General features: G+C 45.5%; 1 protein-coding gene across 2 annotated transcripts in view; it reads right to left on the bottom strand.

Annotated features, from left to right (window-relative positions):
- Positions 1 to 27,305, bottom strand: part of LOC144768066 (alpha-2-macroglobulin-like protein 1) — a 411,824-nt gene that overhangs the window by 284,276 nt on the left and 100,243 nt on the right. For both annotated transcript variants that reach the window (XM_078651439.1, XM_078651438.1), the window contains exons 4-7: positions 26,842 to 26,894; positions 5,527 to 5,547; positions 3,574 to 3,733; positions 2,030 to 2,114 (exon numbers count right to left, since the gene is read on the bottom strand). In XM_078651439.1, the coding sequence (XP_078507565.1) occupies positions 2,030 to 2,114; positions 3,574 to 3,733; positions 5,527 to 5,547; positions 26,842 to 26,894 (319 nt within the window). The remainder of the gene's footprint in view (positions 1 to 2,029; positions 2,115 to 3,573; positions 3,734 to 5,526; positions 5,548 to 26,841; positions 26,895 to 27,305) is intronic.

Consider the following 27,305-nt stretch of genomic DNA (forward strand, 5'->3'; position numbering starts at 1 on the left):
GTGACTGTTTGGAGCCCCGAGGCTCCTGGGGGCATTTCTGATTCCTGAGTCCCCCGTGGGGGACTCCAACGATCCAGGGCACATTTGTTCTTGAGCCCTAGAGGCTCCGCCCGCATTGGTTCCCGAGAGCCCCGAGTGGCTCAGGGCACTTTCTGTTCTTCGAGCCCAGCGAGGCTCCCGGCCACATTGTCTTTGAGCCCACGAGGCACTCGCCCCTATTTAGTTAGAGCCCACAGGAGGCTCTGGGGGCATTTCATTGGTTTAGAGCGCAGGAGCTCTACATTGCCTACTTTGTTTTGCGAGCTCATAGAAGCTCGAGGGGGCAGTTGATTTATTTAGAGCCAGAAAGGCTCACAGCGCCCACAGTTGTTCTAGAGCCCCAGAGAGGCTCTTGGGTGCCATTCCTTGTTCTTGAGCCCACGCGGCTCCAACGTTTGCCCAGTCCTGCTATTTACAACTGTCCAGCACTTAGTGGACAGTTGCTACGTTTAGGCTTTTGTGTCTGTGCTGCCTGCGCAGACCTCCCTGACACTGAGACTCAGGGCATTCCGCCCCTTTCGAGGCCAGTTGGCCTGAGGGACATTTTGAGTGTTGTGCTACATGCACCCTGCGCATTGTGATTTCTTTGCTATATGATTCTTGCGCAAAAGTTCTAACCTGCACCTCTGAATGTGTTTTAATGTTACATGTGCAATTCTTGTTTATTATTACCTTTGCTAAAAGTGACCTGCTTAGGTAATTCTTTATGTGTTTATCCCCTTTGCTAAAAGTGACCTGCTTAGAGGATTGTTGGTGTCATTACCTTTGCTAAAAGTGACCTGCTTAGGTAATGCCTTGTTCTTTTATTTCCCTTTGCTAAAAGTGACCTGCTTAGAGGAATGTTGATGTTTAATTGCCTTTGCTAAATGTTACTTGCCTAGGTGATTATTTTAGGTTTCCTTCCCCCTGCGTGATTTCCCTACAGAGACTAGGGTGGCGTAGGAGGTGATAGGTTTTCCTTCCATAGGTCCTGCTGATAAGGTCCTAGCTCCCTGCGTGATTTCCCTACAGAGACTAGGGTGGCGTAGGAGGTGATAGGTTTTCCTTCCATAGGTCCTAGCTCCCTGCGTGATTTCCCTACAGAGACTAGGGTGGCGTAGGAGGTATTTTCTCTTTACCAGTAGTTACTGGTTGTATGCTACATTTACTATTTCTGTGTTACAGTCATTATATGTTGATGTGCTAAAGTGTTATACCTACAAGTATTATTTCTAAAAGTGCATACCCCTGACAGTGGTCCAGGTGGCCCTGTCCTGTACATAATCCCTTGTAAATCTTGCCCGTGCCTGTTGGCACATTGTAAAGTGTGTGTGTTATCTAATGTGTTTTTATTATTATAATACAAAGGCTATTTTTGATATAACCTTGTGTGGAGTTTCCTTTGTGGTGGGCCTTTGGTTGTTGTCGCTGGGGTGCGCGCGCAAACGCTTTACACATCGCCTCTGAGATTGGCCTTGCTGCTCGCACCACGTTACCTAGAGGGTGAGCGGGGGTTATCTTGGTGTGTGACTCCCTAGCCCTGACCTTGGAAATGGTGATCCCTGACTGACCTCGACGCGAGTCTTGGCCGGCCAGGGTCCCGTTTCTAACAATCACTCAACCGCAGATAAAAATATCAGAGTGGGTGATCCATTCGCAGTGATTAGTTGACATTGCCCATAGGGATAAATGATATGGACATACAGATGAACTTGCATACACTTTACACAACTTCATATTGGTAATCAATGAGAGGAGGACATCCAGATGAACTTGCACATTCTTTGCACTGTTTTATATGGGTAGACATTTTTTTTACAATATATTTATGATAATTTGTTTTATTGGTTGTTTTTTATGGCTTAAGCTGAATGTGTTGACCCATTAAAGTGTTTATTCTATTTGGTTTTAAACTGATTGATTTTGTAATTTGTGATGGTTTTTATTAACCGAAGCAAACCAATACACTTTAGTTACTTAACTGCTGGACAAAGGCATGCTTTCCACTCACCTGCCACAGACTTTTAGCTGAAATGTCGGCGCCAAGGCAGGGAATGTGAATGGTCCCACAAAAGTGACTTCAAACTTCGGGAGCACTAAACATTGAGGCAAAGAAGAGAAGTGTGAAAGAGGAATCAAGTTGAACGCACACTGCACTAGACAGCAAGGAAAAGAAGTGAGATGCAAGTGAGGAATCATGGTGGATGCAAAGCAGCACTAGACAATGCGCTGAAGCAGAGAGGTATAGGGAGGAATCGAAGTGGACGCAAAGCAGCACTGGACGATGAGACGAAGAAGAGAGGTATAAGGAGGAATCAAAGTGGACACAAATCTGCATTAGACAGTGAGTCAAAGAACAGAGATGCAAAGGCGGAATCATAGTTGATGCAAATCAGCACTAGATGATGCAACAAAGAAGAGAGGTATAGGGAGGACTCAAAGTGGACGCAAAGTCGTACTGGACAATGAGACGTAGAAGGGAGGTATAGGGGGGAATCAAACTGGATGCAAAGCTGCACTAGACCTTGAGTCAAAGAACTGAGATGCAAAGGCAGAATCATAGTTGACGCAAAGAAGCACTAGATGATGCGACAACTATTAACCATCAGACTCCTATAAGTGTGACAAATTAAACTGTTTGAGGTCCCTGAAGCCATAAGAATTACTTGGGTGGCTGGTATTAGTTGTTTTTAATGCATATTGAATGCTTTACAATTATTGTTCTGCTCATCTCTAAATTACGCAAACAGCGCCACCATGTGGCAGCTGTCATAAGTGCATGTGTTGACAATTAAGTGCCGGTGCCCAGCACCTGAAACCACCTGCTCAAATTAAGAACTGATTACTGCACAGAATGCAAAGTTAAATGTTTAGCAGTCCTTGTGCTAACATCCCAGTGAACACAATACCTGGTAGTGTGTGAGGGTTCAAAATGCAGGGGCTCGATCTCTCCTTGGTCTGCCGAGTAGGTGTCCTACCTCTAATGCCATCAGCCGCCTTCACTGGCTGCCCGTGGCCAAGCGGTTAGAGTTCAAGGCCCTCTGCATTACTCTAAAATCCTTAAGTTTGCTTCTCCCTGTATCCTGACTAATCTTTATACCTTCTATATCCCCTCTTGCCAACTTCGTTCTATGGGACAGAATCTTGTGGTCGTTCCCGGGGTCAGTAGGGCTCGTGCTGGTGGGCGCTCCTTTCGTGTGTTGGCCTCGAAGCTCTGGAATGCGCTCCCCATCTTCATTCATAGTATAAAGTCCTACCTGCCTTTTCGGAAAGCTGTGAAACTATACCTTTTCCCGCCGTTAAAAAGCTGTCTCATTTTGTGGCCTGCTTTGCAGTTTTCTGCTCTCAGCGCCGGGACGCCCCTTTGCTGGGGCAGTTGTGCACTCTATAAAAATCTATAACATAACATGTGTGTGAGTGTGTGCATGTGTGCGATTTCCCATTCCAAATGTAACTACCAATAAATTAAAGGTTAAAGCTGGCGTACAGCCATGGACTCTGGGGAGGACAAAGGCCCAGTAGATGTGTGTAGCCTCTTGTTGCAGCAACACCTACCATACTTGGACACATCGAAGGTCTTCCCGCCCTTGCCTTTCTCGATTTCGATAGCATAGGTGCCTAGCGCTGGCTCATCCGAAAGCTGGTACGAGAGATCCACAATGCCTTGGTTTGGCGTCACCTGCAGCCACTGGGCCAGACGGTTTTGGTTAGGGTCCTGTACCAAGGAGGGAAAAAAACAAGGAGAGTAAATAGTTAATGCCACACACCCCTCTCCTCAACTAATGGTGAAGGCCTATCAAGGGGCCAGATGCACTAACGTTTTTAGCAGTCACAAAGCCTGCGATTCGCTAAAGTTGTGGTTTGCAACCGCTTAAAAGTTTTTACCTAAACCCATTTACCGAGTCACAAAAGTATTTGAGATTCCTTAAATTAGTTTAGAAATGGTTCATGAAAAGTTATTTGGAAGGGGCGTGTTGTGGATGTCTCTAACCAAATAATGACTCAGTACCACATGCATCCATAATTTGCAACCTTAGCTCCAGTTGTAAAACTACTCAAAAGCTACTGACTCCTCAAAGGAGGTGATAACCCATTCTTTCCATGTGAGGAGGCAGTGCTCGATGGAATCAGTCACAACTCTCAAAAGAATCTTTTAGGGAAAAAAAAGTTTGATTTTTAAAAGCAGCATTGCTTCTTTTAACACCTTCGCTGCGGTGGCTATTCCGCCGCAGCGCTAAGGGACGGGGGGGGCCGCGCGGTGCTCACACGCTGGTGACGGAACCGCACCGTCACCAGCCTCGGGTGAGCTGTGCTGATGACGGAGCGGTTCGGTCATGGCCCCGCCCGCTCAATAGAACGCGCCGCGCAGGCACGAAATCAGCGCCGCGCAGGCGCATCAGGCGGGCCATGACGGAACCGCTCCGTCATCAGCACAGCGCCACCGCGGCTGATGACGGAGCGGTTCCGTCATCAGCATCGATGTGGTTAAGGAAATTGGATTATTTTTTTTAGATGTACTTTATTTAAAGTCATTCACAGACATGGTGCTCCACTGACCCTACCAGGACACCATCCCTGTGCATTCGTCAGAGTGATTCACAATGTATAGCCTAGCTGGTAACTGTTATTGAGGTAGTCGGATTGTTCTCAAACAACATTCTGGTCTCATAAATTGTATGAATACTGTCTACAGTGGAACGTTCTACTAAACTTTAACCCATGCCAAATTATCTTTATGGCCCTCAGAACCAAAGGCCTGTGAATTTACAAACTGTGTTGTACCTCATGTTACAGCATATGCCGAAATTGTGAGATTTCCGAATAAGGCCGCACCCCTACAATCTTCCCTAGCCAAATTTCCTCAGGGCAAAGACAAGTAGGCTTGTAACATCTGAACTAAGGTTCACAATGTGAATTAATCTAAATAGAGAGTATACCTGTTTTTCACGCATTATTTTTCCCCGCAAGGAATTACCTTCTGGCCGTTAGAACGACCGCGTTGTAACCGCGCGTACCATTACCCCACAAGTCGTAACAGACTTGCGAAGGGGGGGCGATGGATGTTGGAATAGTATAATTTACTATTGCAACTCCGGTCTGTGCGTACAGTAGGGAAGGTGTTGGATTTGAAATGCAACAAATTCTGACCTCTCCGCAAGTCTTTGTTCCGACTTCCGGAGTAATGGTATGCGTGGTAACAAGGCGGTCGTTGTAACGACCGCGTTGTAATTCCCTGCGGGAAAAACGTTTTGTGGTAAACGTTGTTTACCGTCTACCTCTTGATAGGGTCTTTGGAATTCTTCAGTATTAGACTTTAAGGACCATGTTTATAGGTGTGTCAGATGTGTTCCTGGTCTGAGAGAGTTTCCAGGCAGAGACATCTTTCCGTCCCAGCACTTTCTGACTTAGTGATGCCAAATATTTTCACTGAGACTTTCTATCTAACTGCTTGTCTCACTAGAAGGGGCATGACACAATACAACACACATGTACATTCATGTCTCTTACCTTGAGCTCGATGATAGAATACTTAACATGGGGAGAAATAAGAGAAAAACCGTTAACCAGGATTGGCGCAAATTTGTTTTTCAAGTTTAAAAGCAAACACAATGACAATATAAAAAGAAGGCTGAGGAAATAAATAAGAAGTGGTTATGGAGGGAAAACGTGTCACCCTTAATTTCAAGTGTGTATATTGCAATGATTTTAATTAATTGTGCAAATAAATTTTACTTACTTACTTACTGTCATGGGAAAGTGGGCACAGAACGAGAGATTACAATAAAAGAGAAACAAGGAAATGGAACCGAACCATGTAAGAAATGGGAAGACGAATGAAAGAAACGATTAAAAAATGGAAGAAAAAAACATTGTATGAAGAATGTTGATAAAGGAGTCGGAAAGCATAAAAAAGAAAACAGAAAAATTAGATCAAAGAAAATACAGGAGGGAAGGAAAGAAAAGAAAGAAACATCGAAAGAGGCATTTGGGGAAGTAAGATAAGATTAAGAACGGAAGATACATTAAAAAAGAAGGAATAAAAGAAAAACAAGCTGAGATTGGTAGGAGACCGACAGAAAAGAGGGAAAGGAAAGATGCAGCAAAACAGGACGGAAATAGAATGGAATTCGAAAGAGAAAGAAAAAGAAATACAATGAAAGGGAGTTGTGTGCAGGTACAGGGCATATTACCAACAACTAGCGATAATTATCGCTATGTTGGCTTAGCAGCAATATTTTTATCGCCGAGCTGCGGCGATTTTTATCGCTTAGGAACCTTGCTATTATCAAGGTTTATCTCCTAAGCGATAAAAATCGGCCGAAATGCATGAATATTGCTGAAAAGTCAGCGATATTCATGCATTACCGAGCTAATGCTCTTAGCCATGTTATCCACCTACCATTGGATAACATGGCTAAGAACTGCTCAGGGGCAGGTGTTAGCTTTTGGAGATATTCCTGCTTAGCGCGAATATCTCCAAAAGTTGGTAATAGGAGATAGCGATGTTAGCGACTGTTTCCAGTCGCTAACATCTTGGCACGCCCACTTTGCATGTCATTAGTGATAAATTTCACTGACATGCAAAGCGGGGCCCAAGATGGTCGCTATCTCCTACTAGCTGTCGCTAACTGGTGTTAGCGACAGCTAGGTAATAGGGAGATAATTTTAACTCCGCTTTCTTGGCTTTTAAAGCCAAAAAAGCGGAGATAAACCCCCTTGATAATATGCCGAATTCTGAGACAGTGTTGAATATAGATAATGTTTTCTGCGCCCTGCAGGTGCTGGCAGTTAGCCATGGCAAAACCTGTTGGTGGTTTATGTGCACTACCACACCTGAGAACGTTATGTTACTGTAAGAATAATAAAATAAGGAGCATATTTACAAGCCCTTATCGCCACAGGAACGTCACTTTTTGCGACGTTCCTGTGGCGATAATCCCTTCGCCTTATTTACAAGACAGCATTAAGGGCATATGTATCAAGCACTAATGCAAACGCAAAGGCCGAAATTTGCAGAATTTCGGCGTTTGCGATCGCATTTTTGCTAAATGGTATGTATGAAGCAAATCTGCGTGCAAAATAAGGAATCGCAAAATTTGCGATTCCTTATTTTGCAATTGCATTTAAGGAATCGCAAATTTTGCAATTCCTTAAATGCAATGTAAGAAGCACCAAAAAAGTGCAATTTCGCCTTAAGTTGGTGGTAATTTGCGATTTCTTTGAAAAATTCACTTTTTAGCATTTTTCAAAGTGCCATGTGACGCACATACATGCCCTTAGGGCATGCATGTGTGCCACATGTGCACCCATGCTTATTTCAGGGTTGCCACAGGGTGTCCTTTTGACATCCTTGCATCCTTGAAATTGCATTCTCAATTTGCAATTCGCTAATTGCTGATCGCAAATTGAGAATGTCTTCCCATTCATTCCTATGGGCCTCTAGGCCCATAGGAATGAATGGGGAGGTATGCCTTAATTGCGAATCGCAATTTGAGATTCGCAATTAAGGAATATGTAGGATTCGCAAAATGTTTTGCAAATCCTACATACATAGCATTTTGCGATTCTCAAATAGCGATTCACAAAAAATTGCTATTTGAGAATCGCAAAATGACTTTTTGATACATATGGCCCATAGCCGCTTAACGTGGCTTAACGCCGCCTTGTAAATAAGGCCCCCTTTCCCACTGCACTTAGCGTGAAAGGGGCACACAATGCGTGCTGTAGTGGGCGTTCTACCGCAACACCCATTGATTTTGACACAGCCTCATAAGCCTCATATTTACAAGGGTGGCGTAAATATAGGGCAGCGCCAACATCAAGACCAGGGATAACCTGGTCTTAAAATGGCAAAATGAGGAGAAATTAAAAATTTCCCCTTGTTTTTGCTGTTTCAATGTGTGCTGCATTCTGCAGCAGACATGGAAACAGCAAATTGCCAAGAATTAATGTTTATATACAGGAAAGTGTCTCTTCCCGCACATAAACAATCATTTAAAAGATGACAATATGCAACTTCTATGTGTGCTTGAAGCAGAGGTGTGACTGGGGGGGCAGCACTGAGCACCCCGCTGTTTTCTACAGCCATTGCGGCCGTATGAATCGTCAAGTCAACCCCCCCGCCCCCACCGGTCCCCTCCCACCCCCGCTCTTTGATCAGGTTGCCGCGGGCAGCAAACCCAGGGGCAGCACACACGAGTTACAAATCACCATTCTGGATTGTTTATGTGCAGGAACGGACACCTTCCTGCACAGGAACAATCATTCCCTCAAGACAGGCACTCATGTACTCTGGTGAAAGTGTGCCTGCGTTGGCGCTAGGCAGCTTAATTTAGAGCCAACTCCAGGGGAAATGCAGCGGGGACAAAATCATTGTAAATACTGCTCATCCCTGCGTTTTCAGAATGGCAGAGCCGAAGTTAGCAATTTTTGCTTAATATCACACTTCGTCAGTCTCTTGTGAATTTGCCCCACAGTGTCTTTACTGTAGAGGCCGAGGGGTACTTTATTTTCCTGGTGAGGGCGTGTAATATGAAGGAGGAAAGGAAAGGCAGAAGAGTGATAAGGAAGGAGGAGGAAAGAATGAGAATGATTTAAGAACTTAAATGGAAGCAAGAAAGAAAGGAATGATAGAAAGAAAAAATAAGGAAATTAAGCATTACATAAAAAATCAGATAGCCTGACATTTAATGCTGTTTCAGCAATATAATCCAAGGGCTGGGGTGCACCCAGCTAGTGCCTGGCCAGATGGAATCAGAGGGCCTGAGGAGGGGGGGGGGGGGGGGGGGGGGCGAGGGCCCTTCTCAACTCTTGTCAAACTACCTGGAGGGTCTCCTCCTTGGATAATATTTATATTGTAAACCAGACGCTTGAATATTTGAGGTTCTATTCACAAAACTATTTATTAAATAATGATTTTCTCATGGGACTATATTGGCAGAACGTTACATAAAGCATATCTGTTGCTTTATTTTTGGGGCTTAGCCCTGTAAATTTTCTCACCTTGAGCACTATAAGGTTTCTAATGGAATGCATAGTCATAAATTAGTTTTTGAGGGTTTTTCAGTTTCAATATTTGCTTATTTTTTCAATGTTGCTAGGCAAAAAAACACAACAGAATATATTGTAGTCACAATAAAATGCATGCGATAAAATATTCAGGGAGATTTAACACAGTACTGCGAACTCCCTTTACAATTGGTAATATTAAGTAGTTAACAAAGTAATAATACCAGTTCGGTGCAGATGGCTGCGCTGTTTTGCAAGGGACAGATCCTAACAACTTCCATTTTGGGGTGGATTCGAAGGGGGAGAGGGCATCGACAACTATTTTAAGAGGGCAAATTCGGGAGACGATTCTTTCATTTAAAGTTGCACATTTCGACAGTGCATAGGCAGGCAATGACTACAGCATAACTAATGGGTACTGCATGTTAAAATGAGTCCATAGCTGCACTAGAAGGGTGGACAATGCTAGTGCTTAATTTGAGCCGGTGATTTCCGGTGCTCTGCACCGGCACTTAATTGTAAACACTACACTTATGACAATCCACCACATGGTGGCACTCCTCATCACATTTAGAGATGAGCAGAACAACGGGTGTTTATGATTACAATATACAATTAAAATTACGAATACCTGCTTCCCCAGCCATTCCTTTAGCTTTGGGGACCTGGAATAATCTGAATGTCGCACTTGCAGCGGGAGAGAAGGTTAGTAGTTGTTTAGGCAGCGATGACAGGGGCGATGGGTGGTGCAAGCTGCAGTGGCCTCCAAGTCAGGGCCCTGGCACTTTTTTTTTTAGAAATTAAGCACTGGCTGCTGCAGATAAGAAGTTATCAATCGTGGAGTGAATCTACAGGGGAGAGGATACGTGGGATTGCAAGGGATTGGATGCTCCCGGACGCCTTACTTTTCTATATTGGTTTCTGTAGGATGTGCTCTTTTCAGTAGTGGTTTCCCCAGGACATATTGTAGGTTAGTCATGGGGCCATATTTATAACAGAAATAGCCCAATGAACATTGCTGCACTAGATTGTGCTGGGGAAGAGCTGAGCCTTATTTGTAGTTTAAAGATAGCTAGCACCACACACACTTGGGGGCATATTTCTGCGAGCCTTGTGTCACATTTGCACCACGCAAAGTGGAACAAGCATGAAGCAAAGCACTGAGTCCCATTTACGAAGCCACGCAGGGTCACATTGCATATTGTCTCTTTTCTGCAGTCCCCCTGGGTTGTATGACGTTACAACGCATACTTTTACAACGCATACCTTTACAACATATTTTTTACAACGCAACATCCATTACAACGCATTCCTTTACAACGCATGCCATTACAACAAATTTTTTTAAACTACCTTTACAACGCATTCCATTACAACGCATACTACCTTTACAACGCATACCATTACAACACATAACATTACATTGCATGTATGGTAAGTGTTGGATAGTGTAGGGGTAAAAATTACTATTCTAACTCCAGGGGGTGCAGCAGTAGGGTAAGTGTTGGATAGCGTAGGGGTAAAAATTACTATTCTAACTCCAGGGGGTGCAACAGTAGGGTAAGTGTTGGATGGTAATGGTATGCGTTGTAATGGTATGCGTTGTAATGACTGCGTTGTAATGACATGCGTTGTAGTGGTGTGCATTGTAGTGTCATGCGTTGTAATGGTTGCGTTGTAATGGCATGCGATGTAATGGATTTTGCGTTGTAAAAGTTTTGTTGTAATGGTAGTGCGTTATAAAAGTTGCGTTGTAAAGGTTGTTTCCCGTCCCCCTTTGAGCTGCTTCCCGCTCTTTCCCAATGAGGTGCAGATCAGCCCGACAGCCATCCAACACTTCAACACCCCTGCATATGTTGCTGCCTCTGCCCCGGTGAGGTGGGACAAGCGTTGCCTGGTCCCAGCTTTGCTTGAAGTTCTGGTCAGCTACTCTGGCCGTCTACAGCAGCCGCCTCTAGCCCTTGGGTACGCAACAATAAAAGTTGTGCAGTTCCACTTAAAACTCATCTTAAATAAAGCCAGACAAACCTTTGACATGGATACCAAGTCTAGGCAAGATATTTGCATAAACACAATGTTTTGCACAAGAATATCAAAGCAAGGAAGATCTTTTGCTCACAGCCAGTGCAAGACCTATTGCCTTTGCCATTTCTTGTTTGACCATCAGTCATCTTCTCACCACCAGCCCTTCCACTACACCCTGAGCTGGGTTAGTCTTCCTTATATTGAACTCTCTTTCTCCTCATCATCCTGCAACCTGTAATTTCCTTCCTTTTTACTCTCTTTGCTCCCATATTTCTGTTCTGGCTTTACCAAAGCCTTTTGTTCTCCCTAAAAAGATCTTTCAAGACGCATACACATATTCAGCCTCTTTCAGTCAGACCTCTTCATCCACTGGTCTATTTAAATGCCACTAAAGTTTTGTTCTGCCCACCTCTGCTTACAGCATGGAGCAGTGGCCACCCACCTCAGCTACTCACTCCCTTCTGTGTGAGTGAGGGCACTCTGCCCAAGCAAAACTGAACCTATTCAAAAAGGTAAATATAGAAGTGTATATTTACTATTACACCTTGGTGTAAGTGTACACGTTCCTGCTCTTCACCATTTCCATTTGAGTTGAATATTGTAATGGTGCTACTAATAACTTTTCACATGCCGTGGAGATCTCTGCCACCGCCACCGGAGCAGAGAACTCCTTATGGGAAATTATTTATGTTTATTAATTTATAAAAGAACATATTGTATTGTAAAATATAAATATAAAAGAATTAAACAAAAATTATGTTTAACCTAGAGTTAATAAAAAATATTGTAGCACATCAACTCTGAAAAGTAAATATTAAATAATGACATAATTAAAATCAGTGGACTCGATGACCAACAGCTGCCTGAAACTCAACGACGAGAAGACAGAAGTCCTCGTCCTTGGAACCACCCCGTCAGCATGGGACAACACCTGGTGGCCAACCGCCCTCGGAAGCCCATCCACCCCCGCAGACCACGCCAAGAACATGGGTATCGTCCTCGACTCCTCACTCACCATGAACTGACAGGTCAATGCAGTCACATCCAGCTGCTTCAACACCCTTGCATACTCCGCAAGACCTTCAAATGGATCCCCCCCGAGTCAAGAAAGACAGTCACCTTCTCTACGCCAGCATCAACAAGTCCCTACTTCGCAAACTCCAGATCATGCAGAACACACGCAGCCAGACTCGTCCTTGGCATCCCCCGGCAAGAACACATCAGCCAACATCTCTGAAGACTCCACTGGCTCCCCGTAGAGAAAAGAATCACTTTCAAAATCCTCACCCACGCCTACAAATGCCTACACAACAACGGACCCGAATACCTTAATGACAGAGTCAACTTCCACGTACCCAAAAGAAGCCTCCGCTCCTCCAACCTCGCACTAGCCGAAACCCCGCGCATCCACAGAGCCAGAGCAGGTGGAAGATCCTTCTCCCACATCGCAGCCAAGACATGGAACGAGCTACCAGCAGATCTCAGATGCGCCCCTTCCCTGAACACCTTCAGGAAGACCCTCAAGACCTGGATATTCGACTAAGCAAACCAGTGGACACCACCACCCCCGCCCCACCCCCAGCGCCTTGAGACTTCCACGGGTGAGTAGGGTGCTTTCAATTCCCCTGATTTTTTTTTTTTTTTTGTAAGAACATCAAATAAAACTGTCATAGATTTATGCGGAGAGGTGAGATATAAGAGAATGTCATCCGCGTAAAGGGAGACGCGGTCCTCAAAGTCCGGTGACCAACGGATCCCTTTAAGCGAGGGCTCCCATCGAAGCCATGCAGCCAACGGTTCCAAGGCAAGTGCAAAAAGCAACGGAGACAAGGGGCAACCCTGACGGGTTCCCCTGCCAAGACCGAACGGGGCCGAAACTCTACCATTCACCACCACTTGTGCCAAGGGTTCAGTATACAATAACTTCACCCAACCGATAAACTCAGGCCCGAAACCGAATTTCTCAAGAGCCGCCCAAAGATAAGGCCATTCCACAGTGTCAAAAGCCATCGAGGCATCTAGCGATGCCAAAATGGCCGGCTCCGTCAAAAGCCCCGCCCTCGCAATCGCACCGTGGAGACGTCGTAGGTTGAGAGCTGTATTGCGATGCGGGATAAATCCGGATTGATCCGGATGGACCAAGTCAGTAATGACCGTCAAGAGACGGGTCGCAAGGAGCTTAGCCAATACCTTGGGCTCAACATTCAGCAGGGATATGGGTCTATAAGATGAACAAAGGTCCCGCGGTTTACCCTCCTTGGGGATGACAACTATAGTGGCTAGACGCTGATCATAAGGGAGAATACCCCGTTCCCGGGACTCCAGAAACATGGCACGAAGATAGGGCGCCAGTCTGTCGGGACGTAGCTTGTACAGTTCAATTGTCAACCCGTTCGGGCCCAATGCTTTGCCCGAACGGAGTGAACGGACGGCAGTAGCGATCTCATCAATAGTAAAGGGGGACTCCAACGCTACACGATCCAAATCGGAAACACAGGGCAGAGCTATATCGCGCAACAGAAGGCGAGAGTCAACCACATCCCTCACAGACACAGGGGAGTAAACCACACGAAAATATTCAGCAAAACATTCAACAATTCCAATCGGGTCCGTCACACTCGCACCACACGATGACTGAATCACGGGCACCACACGATTAGCTCTCTCCTTCTTATCCAACCATGCCAGTAACTTACCCGCTTTGTCCCCAACATCATACAAACGACCCTGTTGCTCTCGAAACATCATTTTAGCAGCATCCGTGACCATAGACCTATAGGCAAATCGTTTCAGACCCAGGGCGTGGAGTTTCGCAGACGTGACACCCGATTCCAAAGCAGCATCTAGAGCAGAAATCTCTCCCTCCAGGTCCACCACCTCCCGATTCCTCGCCTTCTTAGCTTCAACAATAAGGGAGAGGGCCTGCCCACGAATCACCGTCTTAAAGGCCTCCCACAGGGACACCGCAGAGGAGACCGACCCCTCGTTATCCAGAAAATATGCGTCTAAGGACTTAATCAAAAGGCTGCGGGTCTCGGGGGAGGTAAGGTACCATGGGTTGATGGGAGCCACCCGGCCCACCGCCTCCACTCCAATCTCAAAACGGAGCCAGAGCGGAGAGTGGTCAGAAATGCCCCTGGGGAGGTGTACAATCTCACGCACCGCTGGCGACTGAGCCGCAGGCATCAGGAAATAATCCAGTCTAGACAGACTCCCATGGGCCCCAGAGTGGAAAGTGTATTGAAGTTGAGTAGGATGCATAAGCCTCCAGCAATCCACCAAGCCAAATGTGTCCAAAAATCCACCCAACCACTGATGGGCCACAGGAGTATCCCTAGGGGGGTGACGATCGTGTAGACCAGAGAACACAGAATTAAAATCACCAGCCATAAAGAGAGTACTATCAGGGAGGTCCAACAACACACGGCCCAAATCGGAAAAGGTAGAAGTCTGTAGGCCGGGGGGCACGTAAACAGTAAAGAAGGAGAGGGCACGACCCTCATAGCGACCTACAAGGACAGCATATCGCCCCCGATCATCCAGAATCACATCATCTATAGCCAGGGGGAGGGAAGCCCGAACAAGGATGCCCACACCCCTGGAACCCGAGGTAAACCCCGAATGTGCAGCGAGGCGATAGCCCCACCTATTCATCGCATGACAGACATTGCCCACCAAATGAGTCTCCTGCAGGAAAACAATATCTGGAGATAAACGTCGTATACATTTCAACACCACACTCCGCTTAATACGATCCCCCAGACCGTTAACGTTCCACGAAATAAATCTCAACCCGCTACCCCCCATCCCACCCAGCAACGACAACACCCCCCACCAATGAGCACGACACAAGAAACATCAGCAAAGACAGGATAGAGTCGCCTTGAGAACAGAACACACAAACAACGAACTTCCCAACCGCCCACCCCCCAACAAACAAGAAAACACCCCCCACCCTGCACCCCTGCAAAAAGCTAAAAAGCCACCCCAACCTGCAGTGTGCCTGTCGCCCAAGAACCCCTATTCTACACAAAGACCCCGGAGGAGGAAAGGCTTCGTCCCACCCGCCACCCCGAGCGAGACCAACAACGAGGAGAAACACACATAACAAATCACTCAGACAGTAGAGGAACGTAGGCATATAATCCTGGAAAGAGTTACGCAAAACAAGGTCCCAGGCTTAGACGAATCGTTCAGCTCTCGACACCACCCTCAGCACCGCCCGGGTGGGCAGTGGACTCAGTCTCAGGAGATCGAGCAGGCAGAGAGTCCAGCCAGTCATTCACAGCATCCGGCCGATCAAAGAAAAAAGTTCGGTCATTGTACTCAACCCGCAGCCTGGTCGGGAAAAGCATAGCGTAGCGCAACCCCATGTCTCTAAGACGCTTCTTGGCACCACGAAAGCCCATCCGCTGCTTCTGGACCTGTTGGGAAAAGTCCGGATAAAAGTTCACTGTGGCATTCTCAAAGGCCACCGGGCCCTTCACACGTGATGCTTGCAGGATAGCGTCCCGATCCCTATAGTGGAAAAGTTTCGCAACAATAGGCCTCGGCGGGGCACCCGGCTTACCCTGGCCCCCCGGAACACGATGTGCACGCTCCACTGCGAAAAATGTACTCAGTCCAGATGGAGAGAGGTGGTTTTGGATCAGGTCCTCAACTAGGAGATCAACCGAATGGGGTTCTGGATTCTCCGGAACACCAACCACGCGAACATTACAGCGACGTGCCCTGTTCTCAAAGTCTTCCAAGCGCCGGGTCATGAAATCGTTCACCCTACGGAGATTGCCAATCTCCGTCTGTATCTCCGAGACGTCTTCCGTGAGGCTGGATGACTTGAGGTCCAATGATTTCACCTTCTCATTGGTTTTTGATAGATCGGCTCGAATTAAGTTCACATCAATGGCCACAGTGTCAATTTTGTGGGCCAGGGTTTCGTATTGTTGGCCTATCGTCTCCCTCATGCCAGAAATGGCGCCCATGATGTCCTGCAGGGAAGGCTCCGTTGACGTGTCCACGATGTGGTCAGACACGCTGGGACCGGGCAGGGCAGCTCCGGGGGACCCCTTCGAGTGGGTATAACGGTCCATGACGTTAGATTGGACCGGTCCCCCGCGCAGAGGCGTCTTCGTCTTCCGTGTCTCCCGGTCCCCTCTGCCCGCCATTTTGGAGACTGCGTCACAAGGAGATTCACAGGTCCGACGGACCGGTCACCAGACAGTGAGGCCTCGGGACCAAGGTGCCGCAACAAGGGTGTCACCGGGGTAGAGCCAGCCAAATAGGAGAATAGGCCCGGCAAAGGTCAGACCGCCGTCTTGTGCCCCGGACCCAGCCCTGGCCAGACTCTCTCGCTGTTGTCTCGGTCTGAGGCAGAATCGAAACCGAAACTTAAGAGGGGGACCCACAAGTCCAATCCCCCTACCGTTGTTGTTCAACTCCAAGACGGCCACTGAGCCTCACCCAGTCCCGGGCGCACCGCAAGGGCGGAGCTCAAAAGTTCGAAGCACCGTAACTCCGGCACCCGGTGTCAAAATAAAATTCCAAAAGGTCCAGGTAGAGCAGCCCAACGTCCACTACACAAATCCTCGTACCAAATCAGGATTAATTCAGGATATTACGCCGGGAGTGGCGGGGGTCCGGGGAGCGCTGTGCTCACGCGGCCATCTCGGATGCCCGCCAAGCTCCTCCCTGTCAATTCCCCTGATTGATTAATTGATATTATAAATATTTTTTGAAGTAAATACAGAAATCCCATTCTCACTAGCATTTTATTTTCAATTAATATTTAGTAAATGTAATTAAAAGTTAAGGGTGTTTGAAATTTGCATATGTTGTAAAATTACAACAATATTTCGTGAAATTATGCATAATTGATCAAAATGCAAATCTGGTATTTTTCTTAGTGCGAATTGTGTCATTGCATCAATTTTTGGCATGAAGATGCATTAAAACAAAGGTACCACGAACAACAGCCGCTCACGCCACCCAACGTGAAACTTCCCAACACTATGCGAATTACGCCACCATCATTTAAATGTCACCCAGGGCCTAATTTACACCTAAATTGTATATCTTGTGTCCACGAGATTCGAGACATTTGAGGAGATTTACCCACAGAAAAGATAGGTAGGGCGGGGACAGTGGTCCCCATCTGTAGGTTTGCGAATAAGACATTGTAGTACATGAATAGTACTGTAGTCTGCACTACTACAATAAAATGCATTGAATGGAGACGCCCACTGTGGGCCTGAGTCACAGAACTAAGTTAAGACAAAATCCTAAACTTACTACCATTTTGGTTTTCACAGAAGGAACTTACTCATTTTGGTATTCACAGAAGTTAGGAGTCCTAACTCTAGGACTCCTAAATGCCTTCTGTGAATACCGGAAGTCTTAAAGTTAGGATTTTTCTCAATTTAGGAGTAGTAAAGTTAGGACTTCTAACTTTAGGACTCCTAAATGCCTTCTGTGAATACCGAAAGTCTTAAAGTTAGGATTTTTCTCAGTTTAGGAGTAGTAAAGTTAGGACTCCTAACTTTAGGACTCCTAAATGCCTTCTGTGAATACCGAAAGTCTTAAAGTTAGGATTTTTCTCAGTTTAGGAGTCCTAAAGTTAGGAGTCCTAACTTCTGTGAATACCGAAATGAGTAAGTGCCTTCTGTGAATACCACAATGGTAGTAAGTTTAGGATTTTGTCTTAAGTTAGTTCTGTGAATCAGGCCCTTTATTGCTCAATATTTTTGAAATTGCCTAGTTTTCCTATCTCACCACTTGGTGGCAATGTTGTCAAAGATTTTGAAACAATAGTCAAACGAAGAACTGAATTGTAATTCCATTACGTCTCTTCTTTTCAATCTAAATGTTTGAATTTTTCTATTAAACTATAGTACACAGAAAAAGAGAAACACACCAGATGTGGACCATAGGTTGTGTTGTAGGGGATAGATGCTGTCTTTTGCTGAAGAGAAGTGAAGAAGACAGAACCCGCGTGGGACTGATGGTAACATATTTTATATGCGTGAGAAGTTTATATAAAATATAATATAAAATATGGTGCCATCATTCTCACGTGGGTACTGTCCCTTCTCTCTGAACTCTTTTGGTCTGCATTGGATTTTCACTCACAAAGTTCACATATCTTAAATGTGGTGCTTCATGAGTTCCTTTGCCCTTCACAAATTTTCACTAGTATGCTGCTGGCTTTATTACATGATACAGAAAAGGGGGGTGGTGATGAACAGAGTGTCTGAATTAAGCAGACCACTCTTACCCAGTCCAAAGATCAGGGCTTGATCCATCACCGTTATTTATCTCACTGCCCCATCCCAGCTCAGAACCTGGCTATATGCAAATTAGTCTGTCCCTGGCCCAGTGCATCATGGGAACAGGGCAGACCAAACTACCAAGCCAATTCTTCACCAGAAAGGAGACAAGCTACCGGGGACCAGTTTCTGGCATTTCAGCCTCTTCGGCCCGGCTTGCTTGAATCCTGATGGAGCAGTGAGAAAGGGACTCATGTCTGAGTATACCCTGCCACACCTATAGTGGCCAAAAACGATACAGAAAAGGGGGTGGTGATGAACAGAGTGTCTGAATTAAGCAGACCACTCTTACCCAGTCCAAAGATCAGGGCTTGATCCATCACCGTTATTTATCTCACTGCCCCATCCCAGCTCAGAACCTGGCTATATGCAAATTAGTCTGTCCCTGGCCCAGTGCATCATGGGAACAGGGCAGACCAAACTACCAAGCCAATTCTTCACCAGAAAGGAGACAAGCTACCGGGGACCAGTTTCTGGCATTTCAGCCTCTTCGGCCCGGCTTGCTTGAATCCTGATGGAGCAGTGAGAAAGGGACTCATGTCTGAGTATACCCTGCCACACCTATAGTGGCCAAAAACGATACAGAAAAGGGGGTGGTGATGAACAGAGTGTCTGAATTAAGCAGACCACTCTTACCCAGTCCAAAGATCAGGGCTTGATCCATCACCGTTATTTATCTCACTGCCCCATACCAGCTCAGAACCTGGCTATATGCAAATTAGTCTGTCCCTGGCCCAGTGCATCATGGGAACAGGGCAGACCAAACTACCAAGCCAATTCTTCACCAGAAAGGAGACAAGCTACCGGGGACCGGTTTCTGGCATTTCAGCCTCTTCGGCCCGGCTTGCTTGAATCCTGATGGAGCAGTGAGAAAGGGACTCATGTCTGAGTATACCCTGCCACACCTATAGTGGCCAAAAACGATACAGAAAAGGGGGTGGTGATGAACAGAGTGTCTGAATTAAGCAGACCACTCTTACCCAGTCCAAAGATCAGGGCTTGATCCATCACCGTTATTTATCTCACTGCCCCATCCCAGCTCAGAACCTGGCTATATGCAAATTAGTCTGTCCCTGGCCCAGTGCATCATGGGAACAGGGCAGACCAAACTACCAAGCCAATTCTTCACCAGAAAGGAGACAAGCTACCGGGGACCGCTTCTGGCATTTCAGCCTCTTCGGCCCGGCTTGCTTGAATCCTGATGGAGCAGTGAGAAAGGGACTCATGTCTAAGTATACCCTGCCACACCTATAGTGGCCAAAAACGATACAGAAAAGGGGGTGGTGATGAACAGAGTGTCTGAATTAAGCAGACCACTCTTACCCAGTCCAAAGATCAGGGCTTGATCCATCACCGTTATTTATCTCACTGCCCCATCCCAGCTCAGAACCTGGCTATATGCAAATTAGTCTGTCCCTGGCCCAGTGCATCATGGGAACAGGGCAGACCAAACTATCAAGCCAATTCTTCACCAGAAAGGAGACAAGCTACAGGGGACCGGTTTCTGGCATTTCAGCCTCTTCGGCCCGGCTTGCTTGAATCCTGATGGAGCAGTGAGAAAGGGACTCATGTCTGAGTATACCCTGCCACACCTATAGTGGCCAAAAACGATACAGAAAAGGGGGTGGTGATGAACAGAGTGTCTGAATTAAGCAGACCACTCTTACCCAGTCCAAAGATCAGGGCTTGATCCATCACCGTTATTTATCTCACTGCCCCATCCCAGCTCAGAACCTGGCTATATGCAAATTAGTCTGTCCCTGGCCCAGTGCATCATGGGAACAGGGCAGACCAAACTACCAAGCCAATTCTTCACCAGAAAGGAGACAAGTTACCGGGGACCGGTTTCTGGCATTTCAGCCTCTTCGGCCCGGCTTGCTTGAATCCTGATGGAGCAGTGAGAAAGGGACTCATGTCTGAGTATACCCTGCCACACCTATAGTGGCCAAAAACGATACAGAAAAGGGGGTGGTGATGAACAGAGTGTCTGAATTAAGCAGACCACTCTTACCCAGTCCAAAGATCAGGGCTTGATCCATCACCGTTATTTATCTCACTGCCCCATCCCAGCTCAGAACCTGGCTATATGCAAATTAGTCTGTCCCTGGCCCAGTGCATCATGGGAACAGGGCAGACCAAACTACCAAGCCAATTCTTCACCAGAAAGGAGACAAGCTACCGGGGACCGGTTTCTGGCATTTCAGCCTCTTCGGCCCGGCTTGCTTGAATCCTGATGGAGCAGTGAGAAAGGGACTCATGTCTGAGTATACCCTGCCACACCTATAGTGGCCAAAAACGATACAGAAAAGGGGGTGGTGATGAACAGAGTGTCTGAATTAAGCAGACCACTCTTACCCAGTCCAAAGATCAGGGCTTGATCCATCACCGTTATTTATCTCACTGCCCCATCCCAGCTCAGAACCTGGCTATATGCAAATTAGTCTGTCCCTGGCCCAGTGCATCATGGGAACAGGGCAGACCAAACTACCAAGCCAATTCTTCACCAGAAAGGAGACAAGCTACCGGGGACCGGTTTCTGGCATTTCAGCCTCTTCGGCCCGGCTTGCTTGAATCCTGATGGAGCAGTGAGAAAGGGACTCATGTCTGAGTATACCCTGCCACACCTATAGTGGCCAAAAACGATACAGAAAAGGGGGTGGTGATGAACAGAGTGTCTGAATTAAGCAGACCACTCTTACCCAGTCCAAAGATCAGGGCTTGATCCATCACCGTTATTTATCTCACTGCCCCATCCCAGCTCAGAACCTGGCTATATGCAAATTAGTCTGTCCCTGGCCCAGTGCATCATGGGAACAGGGCAGACCAAACTACCAAGCCAATTCTTCACCAGAAAGGAGACAAGCTACAGGGGACCGGTTTCTGGCATTTCAGCCTCTTCGGCCCGGCTTGCTTGAATCCTGATGGAGCAGTGAGAAAGGGACTCATGTCTGAGTATACCCTGCCACACCTATAGTGGCCAAAAACGATACAGAAAAGGGGGTGGTGATGAACAGAGTGTCTGAATTAAGCAGACTACTCTTACCCAGTCCAAAGATCAGGGCTTGATCCATCACCGTTATTTATCTCACTGCCCCATCCCAGCTCAGAACCTGGCTATATGCAAATTAGTCTGTCCCTGGCCCAGTGCATCATGGGAACAGGGCAGACCAAACTACCAAGCCAATTCTTCACCAGAAAGGAGACAAGTTACCGGGGACCGGTTTCTGGCATTTCAGCCTCTTCGGCCCGGCTTGCTTGAATCCTGATGGAGCAGTGAGAAAGGGACTCATGTCTGAGTATACCCTGCCACACCTATAGTGGCCAAAAACGATACAGAAAAGGGGGTGGTGATGAACAGAGTGTCTGAATTAAGCAGACCACTCTTACCCAGTCCAAAGATCAGGGCTTGATCCATCACCGTTATTTATCTCACTGCCCCATCCCAGCTCAGAACCTGGCTATATGCAAATTAGTCTGTCCCTGGCCCAGTGCATCATGGGAACAGGGCAGACCAAACTACCAAGCCAATTCTTCACCAGAAAGGAGACAAGCTACCGGGGACCGGTTTCTGGCATTTCAGCCTCTTCGGCCCGGCTTGCTTGAATCCTGATGGAGCAGTGAGAAAGGGACTCATGTCTGAGTATACCCTGCCACACCTATAGTGGCCAAAAACAATACAGAAAAGGGGGTGGTGATGAACAGAGTGTCTGAATTAAGCAGACCACTCTTACCCAGTCCAAAGATCAGGGCTTGATCCATCACGGTTATTTATCTCACTGCCCCATCCCAGCTCAGAACCTGGCTATATGCAAATTAGTCTGTCCCTGGCCCAGTGCATCATGGGAACAGGGCAGACCAAACTACCAAGCCAATTCTTCACCAGAAAGGAGACAAGCTACCGGGGACCGGTTTCTGGCATTTCAGCCTCTTCGGCCCGGCTTGCTTGAATCCTGATGGAGCAGTGAGAAAGGGACTCATGTCTGAGTATACCCTGCCACACCTATAGTGGGCAAAAACGATACAGAAAAGGGGGTGGTGATGAACAGAGTGTCTGAATTAAGCAGACCACTCTTACCCAGTCCAAAGATCAGGGCTTGATCCATCACCGTTATTTATCTCACTGCCCCATCCCAGCTCAGAACCTGGCTATATGCAAATTAGTCTGTCCCTGGCCCAGTGCATCATGGGAACAGGGCAGACCAAACTACCAAGCCAATTCTTCACCAGAAAGGAGACAAGTTACCGGGGACCGGTTTCTGGCATTTCAGCCTCTTCGGCCCGGCTTGCTTGAATCCTGATGGAGCAGTGAGAAAGGGACTCATGTCTGAGTATACCCTGCCACACCTATAGTGGCCAAAAACGATACTGAAAAGGGGGTGGTGATGAACAGAGTGTCTGAATTAAGCAGACCACTCTTACCCAGTCCAAAGATCAGGGCTTGATCCATCACCGTTATTTATCTCACTGCCCCATCCCAGCTCAGAACCTGGCTATATGCAAATTAGTCTGTCCCTGGCCCAGTGCATCATGGGAACAGGGCAGACCAAACTACCAAGCCAATTCTTCACCAGAAAGGAGACAAGCTACCGGGGACCGGTTTCTGGCATTTCAGCCTCTTCGGCCCGGCTTGCTTGAATCCTGATGGAGCAGTGAAAAAGGGACTCATGTCTGAGTATACCCTGCCACACCTATAGTGGCCAAAAACGATACAGAAAAGGGGGTGGTGATGAACAGAGTGTCTGAATTAAGCAGACCACTCTTACCCAGTCCAAAGATCAGGGCTTGATCCATCACGGTTATTTATCTCACTGCCCCATCCCAGCTCAGAACCTGGCTATATGCAAATTAGTCTGTCCCTGGCCCAGTGCATCATGGGAACAGGGCAGACCAAACTACCAAGCCAATTCTTCACCAGAAAGGAGACAAGCTACCGGGGACCGGTTTCTGGCATTTCAGCCTCTTCGGCCCGGCTTGCTTGAATCCTGATGGAGCAGTGAGAAAGGGACTCATGTCTGAGTATACCCTGCCACACCTATAGTGGGCAAAAACGATACAGAAAAGGGGGTGGTGATGAACAGAGTGTCTGAATTAAGCAGACCACTCTTACCCAGTCCAAAGATCAGGGCTTGATCCATCACCGTTATTTATCTCACTGCCCCATCCCAGCTCAGAACCTGGCTATATGCAAATTAGTCTGTCCCTGGCCCAGTGCATCATGGGAACAGGGCAGACCAAACTACCAAGCCAATTCTTCACCAGAAAGGAGACAAGCTACCGGGGACCGGTTTCTGGCATTTCAGCCTCATCGGCCCGGCTTGTTCCCCCCCCCCCCTTTTCTGAATCGGCTTTATTACATGGAGAGGGCTTTTGATAGATACCCATTTGGGTATTCTCTAACTATCTTAACAACATGTATAATGCCTAAGTAATATGCTTTTGCAGCCTTGAAAAAGTCCGGGGGAACGAAACACATGTCGGCTGCAGTGTTTTGGATTTCTATACCTGTGACTGTCATTGTTAAGTAAAAGAAGAACATAAAACGTCAGTGTTTCGGATAGATTTTTTGCGATTTACTCAATCTGTCACTCACATAGTGAGCGCCCATCATGCCCAGCTGCACCTGAGGCCAATGCACATCTAGATTCACAGCTCCTGAACTGTTTACAATGGAACATTAACTTGGGCAGGCCCGTATCTTAATACAGATTTGCCCTACTGTGACCAATTCCTCCTCTTTTGTAGGCCTGGTGTATAGACAGCTTGGGATGTCATGTCAGCCTCAGGTAATCAATAACATTCTTAAGTTAAAGAATACATGCATATATAAATAGATACAAGGACCTCTTGTCCGCGCTGTTTATTCACTGGTCTGTTCGACTGTCATTCAAGTTTTGCTTCTGCCCACCACTGCATACATCATGGGGCAATGGGGCAATTTTCTTCAGCACCAGCTTCTCTTTCACTTTGAGTTAAAGCATTAACCAGATCACGGATCACTAACAGAATATCAAGGAGCAAAATATCGACCTGCCAAAATATCGATGAAAAATATAGAATGCCTGAATATCGAATTCCTATCTATAAACAGGTAAGTACAAAAATATCGAATCCAAAATATCGTTGTAGTTTGTTTCAATACCAAAAACGTATAAGTCATAAAAACAAATTACCAATTAATAATTAATTGACAGAAAATTATTTATCAATACACAAAAATATTTTCAATAATTACTTAATAACAATTAAATTACTTCCCACCCTATTCCCCTATAAACTCACAACCCTCTCTGAATAATAAATTAATATAATTAATATAATTATCAATTAATCAATTAATAAAAATTGATTACCATTTAATACAAAATAATTACCAATTAATAAAAATGTAATTACCAATTAATAATTAATTAACAATTAATTATCAAAACCAATAAATAAAAATAAATAATTACTTAATAACAATTAAATTATTTTGCACCCTATTCCCTTATAAACCCACAACCCGCTACAGAACTAAAACGCAAAATTAAATTAAAAATAATTAATAATTCCTGAAAATTAATATTTAATGTACTGTAATTAAATTACTTCCCACACTTAAATTACGCAAAAATTAAGTGACATAAAATTCATTACTTTAAAAAAATGCAAACATACATTACAAAAATAATACATACTTTTAACACATATACTAACACTAAAACACTATAAAAAAATGGATATTTTTAACAACTATATTATGACTGTCGATATTACTAACTTCGATATTATGGAAATCGATATTTCTTACCTGAATTTCGATATTCTGCACCACTATATTTTTGCAATTCGATATTCTGTCCATTCTATATAAAAAACTGGACATTCTGTCCCATTAATTTTTTTTCGATATTATGACTGTTCACCCCAAATCACATTAGCATATCCCCCTAAAAAGATGGGCAATTCAATGCCATGAATGATAGTTAGACTTTAAGTTACCAATGCTTTTTTTCTCTCTGGTTGTTTTTAAGTCACCCTTTTGTGTTTAAACTAGGACCTCATGATACTGTTATTTAAACCAAGTAATACTTTTTTCCTTGAGCCAATAATGATCATATTTTCGTGTGATTTATATTAAAACTAAAAAAGGGTTTGACACATCTTTTGAGTACCCCTGCCTGCTAGTCAGCAACTGCACTATTTTGTTAAAATTATACACAGTGGTTAATTTCCTTTTGAAAGCAAAATGTAACTATAAGCATATGGACGCCATGTTTTGGTGGTGGCATAGTTTATTTTTAATATTCTTTTTATTCTACAGCATATGCTTCCAAGAACAAAAAAAAAATCAGTGCACCCGCTTGCCACAGTCAGACCTATTTGCTTTCTCTATGACTGTTTTCTTTAGCTCCAGTGGATCCATTAGCTCATCCCCAACGAGGGTGGAGCCTTCCCCTGCCTCCCTCCACCACATACATCTTCTAATCTCCATTCCTTCTGTTGTAGCTTTTAATCTGTTCCAGTGGCGGCTGCCACAACACGAGGTTGGGTGGGCGAGGGACGAATGGACGGGCTGGCAAACGGGAAAGCAAAATAATAATTTTTTTAACTACCTTTCGCCGCAGCCTGTGGCTGCCTTGGACCTCTCCCAGCAGTCTCTGGGAAGGCATCGGCTCCTCAGCCAATCCTGACACTGCTCTCCTGCTGGGAGAGCAGCACCAGGATTGGTCTGTGCGGCCTGCTCTGCCGCTCAAACACTGCCGGGTAGTTTGTGGCTTTTCTCAAACCCGGATGTCAATACAGCTGGGTTGGAGAAATAGAAGTGCGCCTGTATGTTAGGGTTCAGGGTGGGTTTGGGTGAGAAGGGTCATTTTAGGGTTTGAGGGGGTATGGGGATATTTTCGGGTGGGTAGGGTGATTTTAGGGTTCAGGGCGGGTTTCGTTTTCTGGGTGGGAAGGGTCATTTTAGGGTTTAAGGGGGTATGGGGTTAAAAAAATGAATTTATAATATATATATATATATACATATACAAATATGAGTGTATATAAACATATATATATTTATATATATATATATATATATATATATATATATATATATATATATATATATATACACGCTGTCACATATATATTTATTGTTTTTTTCCTACCATAAACATTTTTACCATGTCTATCCCTTTACCAGACGTGATTGGCGTTGTAATGGCATGCGTAGTAAAGGCATATGCGTGGTAAAAGTTTAGTTTGTAATGGTAGTTCATTGTAATGGCATTTGCGTAGTAATACCCACGTTGTAATGGCATGCGTGGTATCAGTACACGTTGTAATGTCATACATTCATACCATATGAACTCAGCTGGTTACCCCAAGCAGTGATGATTAGAAAATTTACAGGGGTCATCGGCTGGCTGAAACCTGTGAAGGTCACGTCTTTAAATGCCAATAATTGCAATTTGTCACTTGGCCAGACTGCACCACTTACCGTCTCATACGAGGGGACAAAATCTTCTTTCAGAGCAACAATTCGGAACTTCACTGGAAAACACAAAGAAGATAATGAAATCAGTCAAATCCTACTGCATTTGCTATCTGAGATGAAGAGTCCTACTACTATTTCTTATTCTCATGGTATGGGTTTCTATAATAACCAAAGATACTGCACTGGTCATATCTAAGTTCGCAGTTTAACGTAAGAGAGAGTCCAAGAAAAAATCTCATGGTCTCAGCACCCCCTCAGGAGCAGGCAAACTTTTGTTTGGAATCCCCAGGGCAGAAGGTTCGGAGCGCACCAACACTACAAGGGGGGGGAGAAACAGGAAACAGAGAGTCCACACGGGAAAGGTAAAATGTAATATGAAGGGTATACAATACAGAACACTAACTACATAGGTACATTAATATAGTTTTATGGAATTCAACATATAACACATCTTTCACTCTATGAAA

The sequence above is a fragment of the Lissotriton helveticus genome, chromosome 7, assembly GCF_964261635.1.
Source record: "Lissotriton helveticus chromosome 7, aLisHel1.1, whole genome shotgun sequence".
NCBI lineage: Eukaryota > Metazoa > Chordata > Amphibia > Caudata > Salamandridae > Lissotriton > Lissotriton helveticus.